At 39.4% G+C, this 22,072-nt stretch overlaps 1 protein-coding gene across 1 annotated transcript; it reads left to right on the forward strand.

Moving 5' to 3' along the window:
* Window positions 1-646: 646 nt before the first annotated feature.
* LOC139734764 (ubiquitin carboxyl-terminal hydrolase 1-like) lies at window positions 647-12,299 on the forward strand. The gene is made up of 8 exons (XM_071645559.1): window positions 647-719; window positions 3,308-3,563; window positions 5,620-5,983; window positions 6,629-6,732; window positions 7,660-8,948; window positions 9,434-9,626; window positions 10,720-10,925; window positions 12,079-12,299. The coding sequence occupies exons 2-8, from the start codon at window positions 3,433-3,435 to the stop codon at window positions 12,297-12,299; spliced, it is 2,508 nt and encodes an 835-aa protein (XP_071501660.1). The 5' UTR covers window positions 647-719; window positions 3,308-3,432.
* Window positions 12,300-22,072: the final 9,773 nt, after the last annotated feature.

Consider the following 22,072-nt stretch of genomic DNA (forward strand, 5'->3'; position numbering starts at 1 on the left):
AAGATTCTTACGGATTTTGTTGATGTAAGTGTGTGTCATAGGGGTAGGGTGCCTGTGCTAATAATTTCCTTGAAAATCCTTTCCGTGTTAGTGTAGCTCCCCCTGTCATGACAGAAGCTCATTCTTCAAGGTTTGACTGTATCCCAACTTGACATAATTTCGGCAAACTCTTGGAGGTTTACCAAAGTATTCACACAATTTATAGATTTGTCAAGCTCCTTGTAAATTCCCATATGGGCCTATGTATACGCACCCACGTCCTATCCCACAAACACACTACACGCCCTTACGTTGCTCTGTAGTCATTATCTACTCGCCAGTCATTCGATGTACTTAATTATTTTGTTCATTCTTTCACAATATTTCGCACTCTCTCTCTCTCTCTCTCTCTCTCTCTCTCTCTCTCTCTCTCTCTCTCTCTCTCTCTCTCTCTCTCTTTCATTAATGGAAGTCCTAAACGTAGGCCCTACATCATCGTAAACTCTTTGCTTTCTTCTACTACAGTAACAGTACATGATAGTCGTGAGCTTTGTCGAAATCGGTCTTGTTTTATTTTGTTTTGTTTTTAGGCACTCTGTTACTGTTTCCTTCGCGCATGCGCAATGCTCTAATATTGAGGCCGCCATCCCTGTAACCTGGCGCTAAATTTCGTCTAACTGTTTTCACTACGAGTCGGTGCAAAGGACGACAGAAACTTTATTGAACTGCCCAGTTTGGAGGTAAGTTTCCCGGAAAATATATAGTAATCGGAGCTTTGCATCACCACATACTATTTTAGTGGCTATCAAAACTGCAAATTATGATTTGTGTAGAGGGCCATTATTGATTGAATTCACGTGTTGTTTTGTGCAGGTTCTTTGTGGAATATTCGGTCCCATGTATTCGTTCCTGTGTAAGAGAAAAATGTACACGCATTAGCCAGCCAGCCAGTTTTCCTTTTTCAGGGGGAATTCTCCAGTTACATTAACCAAGCTCAGAAACTCTAACCTCTAAAGTCGGCTTTTCACACCTGATGCCAACAATATAACTGAGTCCTACAGGCACCTTTTCTTACTCTTTTCTGCCCAGAACATAGATCTCTAACAGTCTAAGAAAAGTTTACATCTTACCGTTACGCCTTATTACGGGACTGTGCACTGAGTGGCTAGTGGTGGAATGATCTTCCCCTGCGTCCCTGGTCTGGCCTTGCCTTGGCTTCGCCTTGCCACTGCAACAGTATTCAACACTACCTTAAGGGGTCTACATTGTCTAGCTAGATAGAGTCTAGACATCTAGTCAGATCTACATCTTGCTATCAGTGCCATCTCCATTGATCTCTAGATAGAGGAAGGCCACATTAAATAAAGGCAGTGACCAGTGTATGCAACCACACGCGTGTGTCGTTAAGTTTACCATCCAGCCACACTCCTACCTACCTATGGATACCTATGGAAGACTCTGAATGCAGGCTGAGCCTCTGTATTCAGATCCAGGTTCAGTCCTTAAGATGAGCTGGGTAGTGACCAGGTGGCGTGGCGTCAAACTTAAATTTTATGGGTTCATTTTCCCAGAGTTTATCCAAACCAATTTCAAAGCTGAAGACACTGGGTGCATCTATTAAATTTCTAGGTAAACTATTCCATGGTTTCCTGATGCGCATGTAACATGAATTTCTTCTTGTAGTGGTTTGTGATCGAAAAATATACAATTTTTTACTATGTCCTCTTGTGCATTTTTTTATTAAACCCAAGTCAGGCACTACTTCCTGATCATATTTATGAAATAATTTAAAGGCTTCAATCATGTCACCTCTCGCCCTGTGGTATGCTAAAGTTGACAAAGTAAAACCACACTCGTGTGGTTTTACTTTGTCTTTGTAGCCATAGCCCATGGCATGACCCGAGTCGCTGGATACAGCCACACGCCTACCTGTAGATCTATCAAACTTCCTTCATCTCAATTTTTATTTTGTTGAATACATCATAGAATTTCAGAAAATCCAAAAAAATATTGCTATGATAACCGACCAGAATCCTATCAATGCGATCAGAATTCGGTCAGGCAATATGCGCGTTCATAATCAATGCACATTCAAGACTGCTGAAAAATGTGCAGCACCATACCTTGTTGGGGCTAAGTTGCATTGGGGACCTTGCGGCACCTGTTGGTGACTGAATTCTGGCTAGTCGGCACTTGCATTCAACCCCTGTACATGTCGTCACTGCATTGGCATGTATGGAGATTTTGCTTTTCGTCTGCATTTATTCGGATGCAATTAGACTGGGCTTGCAATAAGCAAAAAATCTCACAAGAGAACGGCGTATTCCTTGATATTTAGCCTTTTTTCTGCAACCCCGATTCTTAACAATAGACTTAATTCATGCGCGCTTTGGAAAAGTTGCACCGATTCTGCATTTTTGACGGTGAAATTTGGGATTTTGGATGGATTTTTGGAGGGGACTGTTGGACTTTACTGTTGTGAACAGTGCCAGTATGTAAAATGATGTGATTTGTGTGTGTTTTAGTGATAAGTGACCGAATTCCGGTGGGTGACCAAATACTGGTAAGCTTACTCTACTACATGTCTAAATCATGTCAGTCATTGTGAAGGCTGTGTTCCTTTTCAGTTGGAATTTCACTTGAAAGAATTTGCCATTTGAATAGACAGCTAAATACTGCAGTTCTGCAATATCTTTTGGTTATGAGTAGACTTTTGAGCAAGGCTTGACATAACTTTCCATGGGTGGAACTTAGAGTGATTTGGTGTATTTAATATCACAACATATAACATACTATCACAACATACATACAGGTACTGAAGAATTCAGAGAAATCAGAGACATTTTCCTGTGAAATGATATCCTTGTTACCTCTGTAGATTGTAGGTGATGAGGTTTTATCATAATTAGCCTCACGTACAAATACACAGGTGTTCTGGGGCTGATGGTATGACAGTTTGCCCATTCATCATTTCTTCCTTAACCTTGATACACAAAATGCATTTTGTGTATTATAATTGTGTGTCTCTGTCTCCTGTATGTCGCGGGCATGACCTGCAATGTTGCCAATTTGACAGATTATGAATTATTTGAAGGAATAGTAATGCATGAGAAAAAAAAAATACATTTCTTCATGTAATACTAATGTCATGAAGTTAAGATTCTGAAGTTATTATTACTGCAATACCCAATTTGTGCAATGCTATGAACATAAAAGAAAGAAATGGTTAGGCCTCGATGGAATAAAAAGATCATCCAATGGTAAGTGAAAAATAAAATGGAGGCTTTCTAATGTTGATCAACATTATGGTCCTCCTCTCTCTATTCAGGATGTTGTATTCATAGGTGGTGGTGCCTCCACTGTGAAAGTGGCCCCAGGAATCTGCTAGATTGTCAGCTGCTGATACACAGTCTTGGTGCATAATCAACCAAAGGTCAGCTCAAATGAGGGAGGATGGCAACCTCGGACCATCCTCTGAGTCCCCCGAGAAAGAGAGCCAAGCTTTCCCTAAAGCTCATCCGCCAGGAGCTTCACCCTACGCCAAAGGAAGAACCTACTGAAGATGATAGGGCTGAGGGCACACGGTGAGTTGGTTCCTTGATACCGGCTAGTCTGTGTTGTGTGCCACCCATTTCACAATCAGTGGCAATGAATGGTTTTGGCATCCAAAGCAAAATGAAGCCCAAGTTTGTGGAAACATAAGTAAAATTACTCAATTAGTAGTTACATATTGTAGTGAAATCGATCAATTCCGCTATATGGCTTAAATTGTACAATAAGCTGGGTATCGATTATTCATTATTGATCAATTTAAAGAATGGTCGATTATTGTCTGTAGATATGTTGTTTTAGTGAGGTCCAAATCCGCGGTTTGGGTAAGTTTTTCGGATATTACGTAAGATACATGTATGGGCATCAAGGGGGTACAAATGTAAGTTGGCTACGGATTTGGTTAGAAGTAATAGATACCAGTATTTTGATACCAAAATTGTAGGGTTTCGGCCAGAATTGTTCCACAAATTGGTGTTTTAGTGGTGGAAGGTATGATTTGCATAACTACGGCAACAATTATTGAGTAAAAATATAATATGGCAATTGTGATTTGGTTTCGTCGTTGAGTTGGGACAGATATGGTAGGCACGTCTAGTTACGTGTTGAGTTGAATCGAGCTTCCGAGTCCGAGCCTTGTACAGGCCAGTCTAGTGGAGGGAGTGGTCAGAATAGCCTAATTCTGATTACAAGTTAGATCTGTGTAATGTACGTAGTAGGCCGGGACCGGATTTGGAAGAGGTTCGGGACTGGGCCTGCGCGGTGGTAGAAGTAACTGTGTACATGTACATACAATCCGGGAACAAGCTGGACTGTTTGTTGTGAAGTATTCGCGAATAAAATACTACCAATTAACTGTTGAAGTTATACCAAGGACTGGAAGGGTGGTCTTTTCTACCAACGAGTCCTGTGCAGGTGCAGGTGAGTGGACCTTGGTGATGAATGGTAGCAGTGACTGGTAGTAAAGATATTTTGGTAGAAGTAATAAAAAGAATGATGTGCGAAGCTGGTATGGTGGACTGATGATGGAGCTGATGGAAGATACGAACTGGTAGACATGAACTGGTAGACAAGAATTGGTAGACACGAACTGGTAGCCATGAATTGGTAGATAAGAATTAACTGGTATCCTTGGCCGTATACTGCGGCCAAACGAACTCATGCCTAGCTCGGCCATCCTGATCAAAGTTTCATCGTAGGGCCTCACCTGATACCAATCTATCAGCACACATCTACGACAACAAGTTTTATTGCTACACATTGGAAGAGTCAGGACTGGAGGGATATCGCTACGAACTACTTTGTTACAATACTGTACACCTTTAACATCAACATAAATCAATTGAACCTAAAGCACTCAGTTGAATGCATCTGAAAAGCAAAATTTTGTGCTTGTATTAGTTTTATGAAGGCAATTCTTTGGCAGTTTGCTCATGAACCACAGAATCAAGACTAGTGTATGTTCCTTACTTATCAACGAAATGAAAGAAATCTTTGAAATGTTCTTACTTTCAGATGCTATTGATATTCACCTTATACACTACATTGGTATATCCAAAAAAAAATTACACCTTATACACTACATTTGTATATCCAAAAAAGAATTACAATCGGATTTTTGCATTGATAACTCCCAGTATGACTAAACTGTCTAAATACTACTTCAGGGTCTTAAAATATAACATATTAGCTCTATTTTGCAGAAAACCCCGTTCAATTTGGTTACGTGGTCACAGAGAAATATGGCTTGTTGTAAAGCGTGTCATGAGTCTGATTCTTCCTAGTTAAGCACTTGGTTGCTTTTGGACTGTGAACACAATGGACAGAACTTGGAGGGAGGGAAGAGATTCCTGACATGTTCTACAAAATTCCTCATTACTCTTTGACCACTGAAGCAAATCAAATGGGGTTTTCTGTAAGATGTGGGCAATGAGTTATAGTTTCATACCCTGAAATTGTATATGGATTGATTCACTATTTTTAAAGTTGTCATTGCAGAGGGGCCCGTTGTAATTTTTTGGGGGGACATACGTACTATTATGAAGAAAAATGATGTAGTAAAGCTTTCATATGTGTGGTCTATTTTCGCAGGTCTGAGGCCGATGACAACACCCAGCCGTGCTTTCCTGAGGCTGGTCTACCTCAACCAGCAGCAGAATCATCTTCGTGCATCCCCAGAGAGTATGTTGTCACAGTGGCACCCTACACGGGTCTGCACAACCTGGGCAACACCTGCTACCTGAACAGCGTGCTGCAGGTTCTCCGCTACTGCCCGGGCTTCTCGGAGAACGTGGAGAGGCTGTCGCGGCTGGTTGCCGTGGTGATAGAGGCCAAGGAGCGAGAGGTCAGAGAGGACCAAGAGAGGGATGAGGCTGTGTGCAAGGAGGAGGAGAGAGCCAGGAGGAACAGGAAGGAGTTCCTAGGCCAACTCAAGCTGGTCCACAAGCTCAATGTGGTATGTGCCTTTCCCCATTGTAATGTGTGTTGTTTCTTATGTCACCCCTATCAAACAAGGCTTAATGGTAATACATTTCTTTGCAGTGTGAATTGCTTGTTTTTTCTACTGTCTGTTATTTAGAGTTGTGCATGTAAAATTACTGTTTTCTCATCTTAACTTGGCAGTCATGGCATTATTGTTGAATTACAACGAGTGTTGACTTTGTGACTGGTACAATAACTCTACGGTAATCGGGTCTTCAAAGAATTACTGCTCAAGTAATCAGAGAAGGTAATTGGCATATTGAGCTTGTATTTTTCTACTGATCTGAATTTGGAAAAAGAAAAACATGTTCAGAAAGAAGAAAATGCATTCTCTGGGGGTGCTTTGAACATGCAGGTCTATTCCAAATAAGCTTTTACAAAAGGAATAAGGTTTATCAGTTTTCTAGGCAAGTGGTAGGAAAAGTAGGTTTTACTCTCCATGCTGAAAAGTAGAGAATGGATCATTCTGTTTTGTGATGACCAAGTCAGCCTATCAAAGGGAGGCACATTTGAACTGTGTGCATAGTGAAAACTAGCTGTGATCCAAGTGACTATGACATCACAGATTCAGCCAGACTCACATCTATGGTCTCACTGGTCTCCTGTCTTCTATCTTTAGTTGTTTAACACCATGTCGGACAAGGAGCGGTTCTACCTGGATCGAATGATGCCTTCGGGCCAGGAGCTGGCCATGTATCCTGAGGACATCTTAGAAGCAATCAGGTACAAACATTAGCCTTATCAACCTCTCTTTGCTTTTATCTGCTTTAATCTGAAAAATGCAAAAAACAGATTCATTTTCAAAGTTTTTTAGGTAATGCCATCATCAAATAGAAAAAAAATAATCTTTGCAGTGATACTCAACTTTCTTGTTACAAAACAAGAATTCATTGTGATATCAAAATGATCACATATATTTTACTTATTTTCTTTGTTTTTAGCAGCTTTAATCTCAATTATCTCAAGTTAATGAAAATGAATATATCGTTATGCATTTAAAATCTTCATCAGCTTACTGCATAACTGGCAAACTGCTCCATTGAGACAGTTACTCCATCTTATGACCACTTGCATTGTAGCTGCTGAAGTTGGCTTCTTCACTGTGTTCCTAGAACATATTCATGCTTTTGACTCAATATCACTCACATATTCATATTTATACAAAATGTTTGTGCTCACTCTCTACATTCTTGTATCTTGAAGAATTATTGTCTTTTTGAATGCAAGGACGGTCAGAAAATTGACCTAACTTCCTTGGAATTGAGTATTGCACTTTGACCATGCAGCAAATAGCTAAGGCAAGAGAAATTACCCCATTGAGGACGGACTGATTTCGCTGCAACACGCATTTCCCATAGACACTTGCCTGAGTATACTCAGGACTCGTCCTCAATGGGTTAAGGTCCAGTGAGATCAGGGTTATTTATTGTAACATTTGGATATGCAGTGTCATACAAACTGCTCTCACATTTAGAGGTTTTCTGTAACCCCCTTGAGACAAAGTGAGATTATTTTCATTCCTTTATTATCTGTACCCACCATCTCTTTCGCCCTCCTCCTCATTATCATTTTATTTTGTTTTATTTTTTTTTTTGTTTTTTTTTTGTCGGGCATAAATAATTCTGTCTTTGAATTGTTTTATAAATCCAGGGATTTGAACCCCATGTTCAAAGGCTACCTCCAACATGATGCTCAAGAGTTGCTGTGTTGTATCCTGAGCAATGTCCAGGAGGCATGCCAGCGGCTCTGTGCTCAGCAGCAGGGAACACCTCACAGAAAGGGCAGCGACCCACTACCGATCCCTGCTCCATCAAATCCGTGTGTGAGGGCCGTGAGGAAGCTGGACATGGAGAGAACGAGAGACTGCGTTCCGTTGGAGATGGCGGGAGGGGGAGATGGGAGGCTGTTGGGAGGAGCTCGCACAAGTGTGGATAAGGGTTCCTGCTTCAAGAAGATTAACCACAGTGACCAAGATGCCCTGCGGGGAAAGAGTCACCAAAATGGTAAGGGCGATGCTTCTACCATCTCCAGTTGCAACGGCAGCAAAGATGGCGTCACCGCTCCCAGTGAACTCAAGAGCAAACTCTCAAATGGCCTTCCGTCAAAATCCAAGAACAAGCTGGAAAGACTGCACGGAAATCAGCCAGGAGAAATATCTCCTAGTAATGACTCTGTGAGGAGACGTGGCAATAAGAAGAGTGGTCTCAGTAATGGACACGCCCCTGGAAACGAGTGCAATGGAAGTGCCTCATCCCCAGGTCACCATGGCGACAAGAATGGAGAGAGCAATTGCTTGAGCTCAAAGAAAAAACGTCTGGGCATTGGACGCATCCACCAGTCTACTCTCCACAAGTTCACTGTCGTGAAGAAAGAGAAAACTGAGCCCAGCGACAATCACGAAACGGACAGTTCTCGCACCTCAAAGACTTCTCAAGATACGGAAAGACATTCTGCAGATCTTGACTCCACCACTAAATTACAAGGGACCTCGGAAATGAACATTCAGAGAAATGTCACCACAAATAATTCCAACAACAATGAGGAACTGAGTGAAGACACACAGGAGCACTCTGTATCAAGTGAAATCCATCATAGTGAAATATCTAAGAAGGAACCGAATCAGTCGATCCATGAGAACAATGAGCAAATGCTTACAGGAGAGAATCCCTTCAGAACAGATGGGAATTCCTGCCGGCTTGAACAGGATGTGAATGATGCGGCAGTGGAGGAGGAGAAGGAGTTGACGCAGACTGCCAGGCGAGAGGAGAGCGAGGTGGACCTGGTGGAGAGGATGTTCCGGGGCACGCTGGTCCTGCAGACGAGATGCCAAGAGTGCGAGTCTTGCTCGGAGAAGAGGGAAGACTTTCAGGACGTGAGTGTGCCGGTTCAGAGCATCCCTCCCAGCAGCAGTGAGAGTGACGATGAAGACCAAGAGCCAGGTTTGTGTGCTGATGTTGAAAAATTAATGATACTAACTGATTAAAAAAGCACATCCATTTTGTGATCTTTTGGAGCAAAAAAATTTTCCACATGTCATAGGCTTAGTCTAGATACAGAATGGTGTAAACTGAATAATAGTCATTTCTCTTTCTAAACAGTTCACATAACAGAAAACATTTTTTCTATATAGCATCAAAGTGATGATGTCATAGTCTCTTGTTTTAGTGTGTCTTGGATTCAGGTGCGCGCATAAACACTTGGACCAGATGAGGTTGTTTAGAACCAGTTTCCATGGCGATGAATGGCTATGATATCACACTTTGGTACTCTATAGCAACCTTTCTAAGTTGCCCTTTTCTCTCTGATTGGCTTCTGCTGTGAAAATTCTTCATGAGTTATCTCCATATTTCTATGAGGGTCTTTTTATCTGACAAGAGTTCAGTGGCGACTGCAAATTTTTTTTGTTTCCTTGTCAATTCTCCAGATGTCAACCCACCCAGTCTATCCTTAAGTTGGGCGCTGTCAGAATTCACGAGTGTGGAACGGCTGACTGACGACAACAAGTACTACTGTGAACACTGCCATCACCACACAGAGGCAGAACGATCTGTCCTGTTTGGCCGGCTCCCAGACGTGCTCATCATCCAGCTGAAGCGGTTTAGTGCATTCATCAACTGGTGAGAAGGCAAATTGAGTGAAGGCACCAGTTCTACTGGTTGGTACTTGAATAGAATAGATACCAACCAGTGATGCATTTATTCCAACTTCAGTGGGTGCGTTCGAGTGCTCTAAAGCGAACCAAAGCGAACTGAACCAAAGCGTACTGTACCGAACTGTGCCAGTTTTGAAGCGTTCGAGCGTTCTGTTGAGAAAGCGTACCTCGTTAGTTATTTTTAGAAAAGATCACGCATTTTGTAGCAAGAATGTCATCCACCTGGCGCTTGAACTACTTGCACCTGTCCCGAACAAAGAGAATGATGTCTCTGCATTGTGACGTATGCGCATGATACGCGCATGCTTTACAGCGAACTTTTGATACGCTTTTGGTAGGCTTTTGGAGCACATCGGGAAGTGGTCCACTTTTGGCTCGGTACAGTACGGTACGGTACACTTTAGGAGCGTTCGAGCACTCCTCTGGCACGGGTACAGTACGGTACAGTTCGCTTTAGGAGAGCGCTCGAACGCACCCTCTGTCAAGAGTGTTGTTTTGTGTAGCACCATCCTGTTTCATTTGCTGAACAGAAGTGGGACAACTTGAGCTTGATTCTACAATGCTTGTCTTCATATGAACAGCCTTACTACACATATGGTATTTTGATGTTCAGAATTTTTTATCTGTCCTGCCTTCATCTGTCCAAAGCTGATGTTTGAAAGTATTGTGGTAACTATGTTTCATAGGACTCAGAAATTGAAAATTCCATTTGTGTCAATTCAGTTTAGCTTTTGTTTCCGATATCACATGAATTACAATAACAAAAAGTGAACACATGAATTCAGTAAAGGGGTGGGGTTTGCAGATTGGCACACGTAAAAAAAAAGTGAAAATACCAGAAATGATAGTTGTGATAAGTCGACGGTCAAGGTCAATGGTCACTGTACTGAACATTTGGTTACAAATGCCATTTTCAGCCACTAACTTCAGCTTTTAATGTGTAATGGTAAATATTAGGCCTTATTTTCATCAAATTCAATGAGAACATGAAAGCAGTTGATGTTTGTTGCCGATTGATCGATTACTTCTCATACCATTGTCTTTTATTCTCACTGTAGTTTCTCCCCTGGGGGCTCTGTGACGAAGGTCAACGACCATCTCGCAGTGCCGTTGACCCTCAGCTTGGCCAGATGGTGTGCCAGCTCCTGCAGTCAGAGGGGCGGGGCGTTTGAATTGTGCGCCGTCGTTGCCCACAGCGGGATCTCAAGCTCCAGCGGTCACTACATGGCCTATGCCAGGGTGCCAGAAAGGAGCACTCCATCAGGTTAGTGTCCATCACGTCAGACTGGACTCTTTTAATTTATCCACATACGAGTTTTCAAGTATATCATGTGATTGTGTAGCACTGTCTTCACGTATTTCATATGATTATGCAATTTCCATGTTATTCATGGGTCAGCTTTTCCTCCTTTGCTAGATTGTGGGATCATACCCCTATTCAAAAGGATTGACCATTGGTCAGTTTTCGATCATGTACGAATGTGGTCTGTCGTCACACCCATTGCCAAGATTTCCAGGGATGGTTTGCCGAGTGCTTTGAGTGGACAGTGACACACGTTGGACTGTTTGACTTTCATGCAAGTGCTGTGAATCTTCGAAGATTATGGTTTTGTTTGTATCTGTACCAAGTCCAAATGATGTCTGTTTTTCAGCCAATTTGCAGTGAAATGCCTCCGCCTTTTTACCTCTGCCAAGGAGGTGTTGTTTTTATTGGCGTAGATTTGTTTGTTTGTCTGCCTGTTTGTAAAATAACTCAAAAAGTTGCGAACTGATTTGGATGAAACTTACAGGAAAACTTGATAATGACACAAACAGATGATTAGATTTTAGCAGTGATGTGGGAATTTTTATTAATTTTTAAAGGATTTTTTGTCTTTTGCCCAATAGGGTCAATGAACTTGGGAATTCAAGCTGCGCATACTTGAGGTTTGCATACGCGCTCTAAAGCATATGCTCTGCTTAAGGCGCCGCACAGCATGCAGGAAGCTAATGAGGTAAACAGAGGCTTCTTTATCTTCGGGAATTGGACGATCGCGATTTTCAGCATGCGTGTATGGGTGGAAATGAGCTGCTTGGCGGAGGTCTGTGCTCTCCGAGTACTTTTCTAGTTTGAAATAGAAAAGATGTGTTTTCAAACAGAAAATCACTGTCCTTGCCTATCAAAAGTGCCATTTTTACCTTTTCAAATGCACATACATCATTATAACATTATATTGTGTTCCTGTGATGCTCAATCACATGACAAGTTTCTGACGTGATATGTTACAGTAAGAGGTTATTGGAAGTGAAGTTCTCTTCGTGTCGTCATTCTTAAGTTTTCACATCACACATTTTGAGTCTACTACTTTTGTAAAAAAGTGGAAGGCTGAGGGGAAGATATTATCATGACTCATGAACTTCCTATGTCTCTCCCTCAGGACCAGCTGAACATTCGTCTAGCATTTCCTCTACCTCATGCCAAGGTCCAGGCCCAGCTGCGTCCCCTAGTTCGTCCTGGGCCAACTTTGACGACGACCGCGTCCATGTGATGTCCGAGGATGACTTCTCGTCGCTGCTCAACCCCCTTCCAGGGAGCGAGACCTCTGCCACCCCATACCTCCTTTTCTACCGGCAGAAAACCTCCTCTGAGATGAAGTGAATTACAAAAGGCTGTCTGATACCATAACCTTTGGTCATCAGGTATTGGAGTACATTTGGTCGTTTCCATGGCAACCTCTTGATTGGGTGTATACTCGAAGGGGGATGTACCACTGGTTGTTGTTGTTGTTGTTGTTTGTTTTTTTTGGGGGGGGGGTGTAGGTTTTTTTTATGCCTCCGCCACGAAGTGGTGCCGGAGGCATTATGTTTTCGGGTTGTCCGTCCGTCCGTACGTACGTCTGTACGTACGTCCGTACGTCCGTCCGCTTTTGTTTACGCGATAACTTGAGTAATATTGACTTGAATTCTACCAAACTTGGTCCAAGTATGAAGTATGATGGGGCAATTAGTTGATTAGATTTTGGGTGAAATCCGCCAAAGGTCAAAGGTCAAAGGTCAAGGTCAAATCATGAAATTGTATCTGTTTACGCGATAACTCAAGACTGGATCGAGCAAATTTCACCAAACTTTGTCAGAGGATGATTTATGATGGGACGATTACTTGATTAGTTTTTTAGTGAAATTGGACTGAGGTCAAAGGTCAAAGATCAAGGTCAAATCCTGAAATTTATCTGTTTACGTGATAACTCAAAACTGGATGAAGCAGCTTTCACCAAACTTGGTCCAAGGATGATGTATAATGGGACAATTAGTTGAGTAGATTTTAGTGACATTAGCAAGAGGTCAAAGGTCAAAAGGTCAAGATCAAATGCTAAAAATGTTGCTATTTCCCCAATATCTGTGCAATGCCCTAAGGTATTTTCTTGAAACTTGGTGTAGAGATGTACTACTGCATAAAGATTCTCCAGAGAGAGTTTCATGTCATAAGGTCAAAGGTCAAAAGGTCAAAGGTTAGGTGAAAATGTTGTAATATCACTTTTCTCACAAATGGTTCAATGTATCTTCATGGAACTTGGTACATACGCATGTACTGACTGGCAGAGATTATCTAGGGAATTTAGGGGTCATAGGTCAATAGTCATGGGGTCAAAGGTCAAGGTCAACTCCTCAATATTTTACTATTTCCCTCATACACTAGTATATGAAATGCTTGCATTATTAGTTTTCAAACTTAATATATACATGCATTACCTAATGGAGATTCTCCAGGAAATTTCCAGCCAGAATGTCAAAGGTCAAAGATTAAGGGTCAAAGGCCAGGTTTCAATGCCCCCCCCCCCCCCAATAAAAAAAAAAGAAAGAAAAAAAAAGTATTTTGTACTGTAATTACACTCTTTCTTCATACCTTGGAAATTACTCAATGCATAAACTTATAAAAGGGTCCGTCAGAATTCAAGTAAAAATTCTCAATTCCCCAAGTATGTATACCTGCACTCTTCGACAATTATAGCAAACCCAGTTCAAGGAAAGTGAACATTCAAGTCATTTCTGACAAACCTGTCATATCAATATTTTGCCAGTTATGTGAAACTGTCATGGATCACACATTGTGAAGACATTGTACTATACGCCTATTGGGAGAATCATGCATTATGGCGGAGGCATCAGTCGCCATAGCGACATTTCTAGTTTTGTTTTGTTTTTCGAAAAGAGGGCAGCCCTGACTAGCAAATCATTAAGAGTGAATATCTAGCAAGGCATTGTGTAATTGTAGTCTGAAACAACTCACCCCATATATGTAGCTCAGTGTTCAGTTCATAATCAAGAGCGTTTCATTGAAAACATTTTCACAGCGCTTTCAGTGCCAAAAACTTGATACAATGTCATATTGATAACCTGATCCTAGTATGATCAAACATTGTCCAGAAATCTAGATTTCAGATTCAATGTAATTTGTGTTGGCTTTAAAGAAGTCAAATCAGAGGGAGTGAACAACACGCACAAAATCAGTCAATACTCAATTTGACTTACTATGCAGTACTTGAAGTTGTTACATAGTAGGTAGCTGATCTTGAGACCAAGATTGCAGTGTGTTTACCCTTTGTTATGATGCATGAGATGATATTTGTAGTAACTGGTCTTTTTCATAAAATGTGATATTTACTATTCCAGCCAGTAAAAACTGAATAGGTCTTTACCATGTACACTTTCCAAAGGATAAACACATTTTTTATTTCTCAAATCACATACTAGATTCTCATCCTACAACAAGGTCTAATTGTTTGTTAATTTGTTGTTGTTTCATGTCTATGTAGGTAAAGACATAGCATAGAAAATTATTCTAACCAGTGGACAGTTCTGTTTCGTGCGTGTTGTGGATTTTCCATTTGTGTTTGAAAAGACTGGATTATAGTTTAGATTTATGTTAAGTAATGGTTATTTTGATATACAGTGGACTCCCGTTATAACGAAGTCCTCGGGACCAACAGTTTTCTTTCGTTTATCGAAATTGCGTTATAACTGAACAAATAAACAATAAAGATACATAGAGTGGATAACTTGGCGGCCTGAATTTTTACTTCGTTGTATCCGGAATTTCGTTATAACCGTGTCCGTTATAACTGGAGTGCATGGTATCCCAGTCTTTTTGCTGTGAGTTAGATTGGGCAGCTGCAGAGGTTATCACTTAGGGACAACTTGACTGTGTATGGTACTGTCTGTTATTTGCTGTGGATCATACCTCATATTTACTTGTTGTCAAATAGATTTGCATACATTGTTTGCCATACTTGTGCTTTGTTTAACTGTAAGGTGGTCCATAACTGGCATCTAAGCCTGGTGTGTTGAAAAGCATCTTGATATTGTGTGTGAATCATATGTGCATAAATTGCACGTGAGGAGCGTGAAGTCCCTTGTGAATAGGTCGGGGTTCTAGGTCTCTTGGTTGATATCTTTACCCTATTCCTTTTTAACACTTGACCACGGCAAGTGAGCTGTAATGCAAGGACTTGATAACAGACAAAAAGATCTTAAGTCAGATTTTGGTTGTTTTGTAGATACATTCGACTCAGTTGCAAGTTTCCAATTTGTTAATGTGCTAGCATGTTATTTTGAGCCTGGCACTTTAAAAGTCGAACAAAAATGTCAACTTATCATCACAACACATTGAAACATCTCACAGATCACACTGAATTGATGGTGGGATCCACAGAATATAGACTCTTCCTTCCTAGACATTGCAGTCAACATGATGTACACGATGGGACAGGATTGTGTTCAAAACTCTGAACATGTGTGTCTGTTTTCTGTTTTTGTCATCATATTCAAGAGTGCATGTTCATTGGAAGGAGAAATTATCTGAGCTTATTTTAGGCTTTGTGAATGATATAATATGTAACATTGGATTATTGACATCGTACTTTTGTACAAGCCAGTTTTAGGGAGTATTTGCGGATGTCCCATTTTTAAATGAAATAAAAAATGAATTAACAATAAATATGAAATTGTTTGATCACAATTCAGCTAATATAATGAAAGAAAAAGTAGTAAAAATGACAACTGCATCATGACTATGTTTGATAGATTACAACTAATGAAATAATAATGTACAGAAAAATTGAACACCAGTAATAAACACTATTTTAAAAGCATTACTGTGTTCCATCAGTTTGCAAAAGCAAATTTTCAAGGTCAGCTAATCTCTTCCTTGTGGAGCCATACATTGCCAATTACTGCTATTTTTTTTTTTTAGCTGTACACTCTGCCAACAATCAAAGTGTGTGCCATGCACTACATTAAAAACTGACAATTTAAAACGCTGTATGATGGTACTGTTAATACAGGGTGGCCCAAAAAGAATGGAACACCTAAGATCTTTTATTCCAGCAATATTGTTGCAAATATTTCATTATTTTGCATACTATTGGAAAGGCCATTCTTTTTCCAATAGAATGACATGAAGTTCTTTAATTTTGGTTAATGTGTTATGATTTTAGGACCACTTTTGTGAACCCTTGGGGGAGGGGGTTGCTGGTAAAAAAAAAAAAAAAAATGGCTGTGAAAAAAAAAATGCCCTTCGTGTACTTGCACCTCTGTTCACAGAACCACCTAGTGTGCATTTTGGTATGAACCCACTCATAGATACAGGGATATTCTCACTGTATTTATCAATGCATATACTTACAATCAGAAAAGTACATGCTTTATTCCTAAACCAGTCGTGAACTCGCGTCACTGCCAATCATGCCTTTGAATTAACCTCGCTATTTTCCAGCTAAATTTTGCATCTCATTAAGCCCAACATGTCATGTCATTCACAATGATAACGGACAATGACAATCACATCGTCCGCCCCGCCCAATCTTTCTTCCATTCTCAGTAAAGAGCTGTTGTCCACATTCCACACATTGTGAACGTTATTGGTTCTATGGCAAGCCGAATTATCGCTGATTTCGGTATCTGTGAAAGTGCAAAGTGATCACATTTTGAAAATTGCAAGGGTTCACAAAAATGGTCTTAAAATCCTAACGCATTATCAAAATTAAAGAACTTGGTGTCATTCTATTGGAAAAAGAAGGGTCTTTCCAATAGTATGCAAAATAATGAAATATTTTCAACAATATTGCTGTAAATAAAGATCTTAGGTGTTTCGTTCTTTTTGGGCCACCCTGTATAGATGACATCTCTTTGAAAGCTAACTGAAGCCAACAGCTTCACAAGCAGGTATTTCATACAATGACAAAGTTTTGATGTTAGTTACAAGGTTTTTTTTCCAAGTGCTGTATTGTATGCATATTAAATTATTGTAATGTTGATATTGAGGGAGAGAAATGGATTTATCACAACCTTGTTTCAGGTTGCAAACTAGTCATTCCAACATACTGCACATTCCAGTTTTAAGTTGTGGTAGTTTATAGTCTCCAATATCGTGTGGAGTGAATTCTTCAGGCCCGTGCCCTGAAGCCTGGCCAAGCTGTCAATGTAGACCATGGAAGTAAAGTCCAATATTTTCATGTATTGACTGTATATTGTATCATGTAATAATATGATGCTCATTATGCCATTTTATATTGTGTCAAGAAACAAACTCTAAAGTATCAAATTAAAAGCAGGAGTATTCTCAGTGTGTCCCCATTCCCGGCTTTCATCTTTGATGTAGCTGTTGCTATTAGCAACCACAACATACTGTAAAAGTGGAAATTTTCGCGGTGTTGAAATTTTCGCGCATTTCGCGCAACCAGAAACTAGCGCGAAAATAAAAGCACGCGAATATATTGCTTGTAATATGTTCCTGTGCGTGATGTCTTGATTCCATGGAATTAAAAACACACGAAACTCTTCTTACCCAGCCGAGCGCGAAAAATTAGTCGCGCGAAAATATCCACTTTTACAGTATAACTTTTCATGCATATAACCGTACATGTGCCAAAAAGAGGAAATTTGTGTGTGTGCACAAATATGACATAATGATAACTTATTACTGTAAAATAATGATAACTTATTGTTGCCTAAATTTGTGTTGCCGCTTCACACATATTGTGTGGTGTATTGAATATCGTTTTTTTATAGCTATAAGATGGACTGCATATGTTCTACAGTGTATGTAAGTTTAAATGGCCTATTATAAGATACAAGTGTCTAAGTGCATATTTCATAGCATATTGTGACTGAAGGCAAAGTATAGCAGTCACTGTTTAATACTGATATTGCATTGAGCTCAAAGTGTTAAAATGACCACATTGGTCTGTCAGATAGACAAGTACGTTGTATTCCTCTTTGTAATCATCACTTTGCCATGTAGTTCTGTGGGATGTGTTACTGGCACCGAGGACAAATTCTGCTGACAAAACTTGTTGAGATATCCCAGTGCCATTAACCCTTTTTCAGTGTGATTGACTTTGGACATTTTATACAAAGCTATGGGGTTTTCTGTGCCAATTAACACTCAAAGTACATATAGGGTTAAATTCAGTAGGTAAGGAAGTCTTAACCAAATATTTTAGGATGGAAAGAAAAAGCTTTAAAGGTATAGAATCCCATTTGCAGATATCATGAAACTTCATGAAACTTTACATGAATGAACATTGTACTATACTGATTATGTGTAGTAAATATCATAGTCAAATGTGTTGTAATTATTTAGTGAGAAATGAAAAACGTTAGATTGCCGCAGAGGGAGCTATTCTGAAATTAACGCTTCTAACGGTCGAAATATTTTTTTAAAAAGCAGGAATAATTTTCGGGTCCCGAAAAGTGACCCGAAAATAATGGTGTTGATTGAAACATTACAGATTCGTCAAGTTAAGGCCAGTTTTTAGTTTTTATCATTAAGGGGAAAGTTCTTAATAAGTAGTCTCTTCAATTTAATACTGGATTAATTGAATCTCAAATATTAGGTCTGCAAATGAGACTCCCTGCCTTTAAAAGTTGAAGGGCAGGGGTAAGAGAGTTAAGAAAGAGACAGACAGACAGACAGACAGACAGACGGAAGGATGGAGGAGGAATACAGAAAATGCTACAACATGAAAAACACTCTGACGTAACTTTACGTACTGTGACTCGCAAAGAATACATTTGAATCTAGGAGGTTCTTCTGTGTTCACTCTCTCTCTCATTCCCTCTGGAGAAATTTCAGGGACTAGTTAATCTGTAAAAGAGCAATAATGAGATTAGAATGGGTGGTAAAGAAAATATCTCTAGGTTTGTTTGTTTGGGGTTTTTTGTACAACATCAGCACAAAATCCGACAGTTGTTTAATAAACTGGAGTCTTGTTGGCAGCTGCAACTTTGGTACAGTGGACTCCCATTATAACGAAGTCTTCGGGATCGGCTGTTCTCTTTCGTTATACATGTACTGAAATTTTGTTATAATGAACAAATAAAATAGAAATACATAGTGGATAATATTGCAGCCTGAATTTTTACTTCCTTGTAACCGGAATTGCGTTATAACCGTGTTCATTATAATGGGAGTGCACTGTAGTAAGTTCCTATTAAAAGGCAAATTATAAATGTAGAAAAGGAAAAAGAGAGGTGTACATAATGTAAATGTGTAGAGTATATATACAACAGCTTTAGTTTTATACCCCTTGGTCATACTGCTAGATAATCAGAGTCAATTTTTTGATAATATACTCATCTTTTACTCTAGATGTATTACAAATGGAGAGTATGATTACAAAATTGTATGTACATGTGTCTGGCATTAACATTGACGGAAATAAAATGTATATGTGTAATGCTTTCCTCATATGTATCTTCTATATGTACGTTTGCACAGGTTGCTCTTTTCTCACTTTTCTACTCTTATATTCCTCAGATCTAATAAAGTGTTACATATTGCTATTCAGCATATTATAGTGTCCAGCTGTTTGTCTTCAGACATTTCTTTTGATATTTTGTGGAAGGGTAGGAATAAAGTTGTTTGGTTGTTGATGTGCTTTGTTGTGCAAGTGCAGATATCTACATGTAGGTGAAACATTATAATTTTCATTCTATTGCAGGGATGCTTTTTCAAAGTGGGCTACAGGCAACCAGTTGAACATGTACCATTTCAGCTGAATAAATCAGACAAATTTCTACCTTAACTCCATCATGACCATAGACAACCTACTGGCTTGAATTGCAATATCAGTTACATAATGATAGGATGGTTATGGAGGTGTTAATTAGTCCCCCCCCCCCCCCCAAAAAAAAAAAAAAATAAATAAATAAATAAATAAATAAAATAAAATAAAATACGACAGGACCCTCTGCAATGACAACTTTAAAAATAGTGAATCAATCCACACACAATTTCATATGAAACTACAACTCATTCAGGTCAGAAGTTTGCAGCCCTGTTGGTGTTATCGATGTCATACTAAGAGGGTTGCTAACCTCTGCAAGTCAAACATGTGGCTATAAAAATGGGTATATCACACATACATACACTACACATGCTTCAGGAAAAAAAAAATACAGTGCACTCCCGTTACAACGAACACGGTTATAACGAAATTTCGTTACAACGAAGTAAATCTTCTGGTCCCAAAATTATCACCATGAAAGTTTATGGTACAAAATTCGCTTATAACGAACACGGTTATAGCGAAATTTCCGTTATAACGAAGTCTTTTCCAAGCGCCACAGACAAAGAAAAACAAAAGAAATGTGCTCCATTATAACGAAATGCGAATTGCTTTCGAAAATAAGTAGCGGAACAAGCATTTATAGCGTCTCTGCATGGGTGAACGCTTCACACCACTGTGTGTTCGCTCCTTGTGTCACGCACAGTTTCTGAGGGGAACTTGCGTTTATTATTGTAATACAGTTATCCCATCACATTTCACATAGCTTTCCAGTGTATGATGAGTATTCAGCAAACATAATATGATACATATACGTGGTTCCTTGTTTTCGTTATAAATTGTATTCGTTCGGTTATAACGAAATTTCGTTATAACGAAAGAAAACTGCCAGTCCCGAGCATTTCGTTATAACGGGAGTGCACTGTATACACAATTTCATGACATAACTTCTTACTTTTATCAGAGAAAGAAAAAAAACTTAATGCCTTTAAAACACTATTTGGTAGTGATGCAATGATGGCCGTGTGATCTCTTACAGCTTACTTGTAACAACCTGTGTTACGAATTTTAGCAGAAACAAAAATCATTTCTTATGAAGAATTACCGAGTTGTATCTGTATGCACTCATAGACTTCTATCAAATATGGCAGAGAGCTTTTATCCTTGTTGTTAAATTTTATTTACACATCAATATACATGCACAATACACCATGTCCATACCACTTTATTGAAGTAGACAAAGTATGGAAAAAATCAATGAAAAAGTTGAACTTAAACTTTTATTCTCCATGTATGTTCAAGGTTATCATTACTACACTGTACTTATCCCCTGAAATCTCTGCTCAAATGCCCTGAAAAATACACACCATGTGGCATGGCAAAATTGATGTGCAAGAAAACTGTGTGGAGAAATATTTTTAGCACACAGTGATGTATAAAGGACTAGATGAAATTTGCTTATTTAAAGCAGTTAATATGACATACAGAATCACTGACATCATTTTCATAGTGAAGTGGAGGTGTGTCTCGAATGCTTTGAAGTGGGGAGTGAGAAAGAAAGATTTGGGATTCTAAACCATCACTTCTCACACATGCATTTTCACACTAAGCATGAAAGTAAGGCACAAACAACTTTATGCTCTCTTCAACGTAAAATCTAAAAGAAATGAATGAGATAGCCTGATCGCATCAACATTGCTCTTCAGCATATTGAGTGCACCGTATGATGAATGGACAATAAATAATATACAATATATGCACTGTTTGTATGTTTTCATTATGTACTTTATTAGTTCGGTTAATGTGAAATTTTGATATTAAAAAAAAAAAAAAAAATGCCAGTCCTGAGGACTGCGTTATGATGGAAGTCGCCTGTACATACAGTCAACCTTGCTTAAGTCAACCCCTCATAGGTCGAACAATCGCCCAAGTTGAAGGTCTTTTCAAGTCCTCTACTCTTCATAGTCTATTAATTTTAATTCCTCATACATCGAAATTTCTCTAAGTCTAAGCTATTTCTTCAGTCCAAAAAGATTCAACTTAGGCAAGGTTGACTGTACATGTACAGTAGTATTATTTACATACACACACATACACACACGCAGAGATACAGTCTGCTTAATAATCTTACATTTCACAAGCTGACATCAAAGATGTTTTGATACAATAACAGATTACATGGAGTATATGACGTATGACATATGAGTTTGTGACATATGACAGATCGTGCCCCGATGGACAGAATAATTAAATTGAAGTGCACAAAAATCTGCCTGTCTGTGAGTAGGCTGAAAATATCCCAATGTTGACTTCCAGGTTAGCTGTAGAAATTCTCATGTGTTCCCACAATGATTAATTGATACAG

This window comes from Diadema antillarum, unplaced genomic scaffold, assembly GCF_040938485.1.
Source record: "Diadema antillarum isolate AM-2024a unplaced genomic scaffold, OU_Dant_1.0 seq00000546_RagTag, whole genome shotgun sequence".
In the NCBI taxonomy this organism is placed as follows: domain Eukaryota; kingdom Metazoa; phylum Echinodermata; class Echinoidea; order Diadematoida; family Diadematidae; genus Diadema; species Diadema antillarum.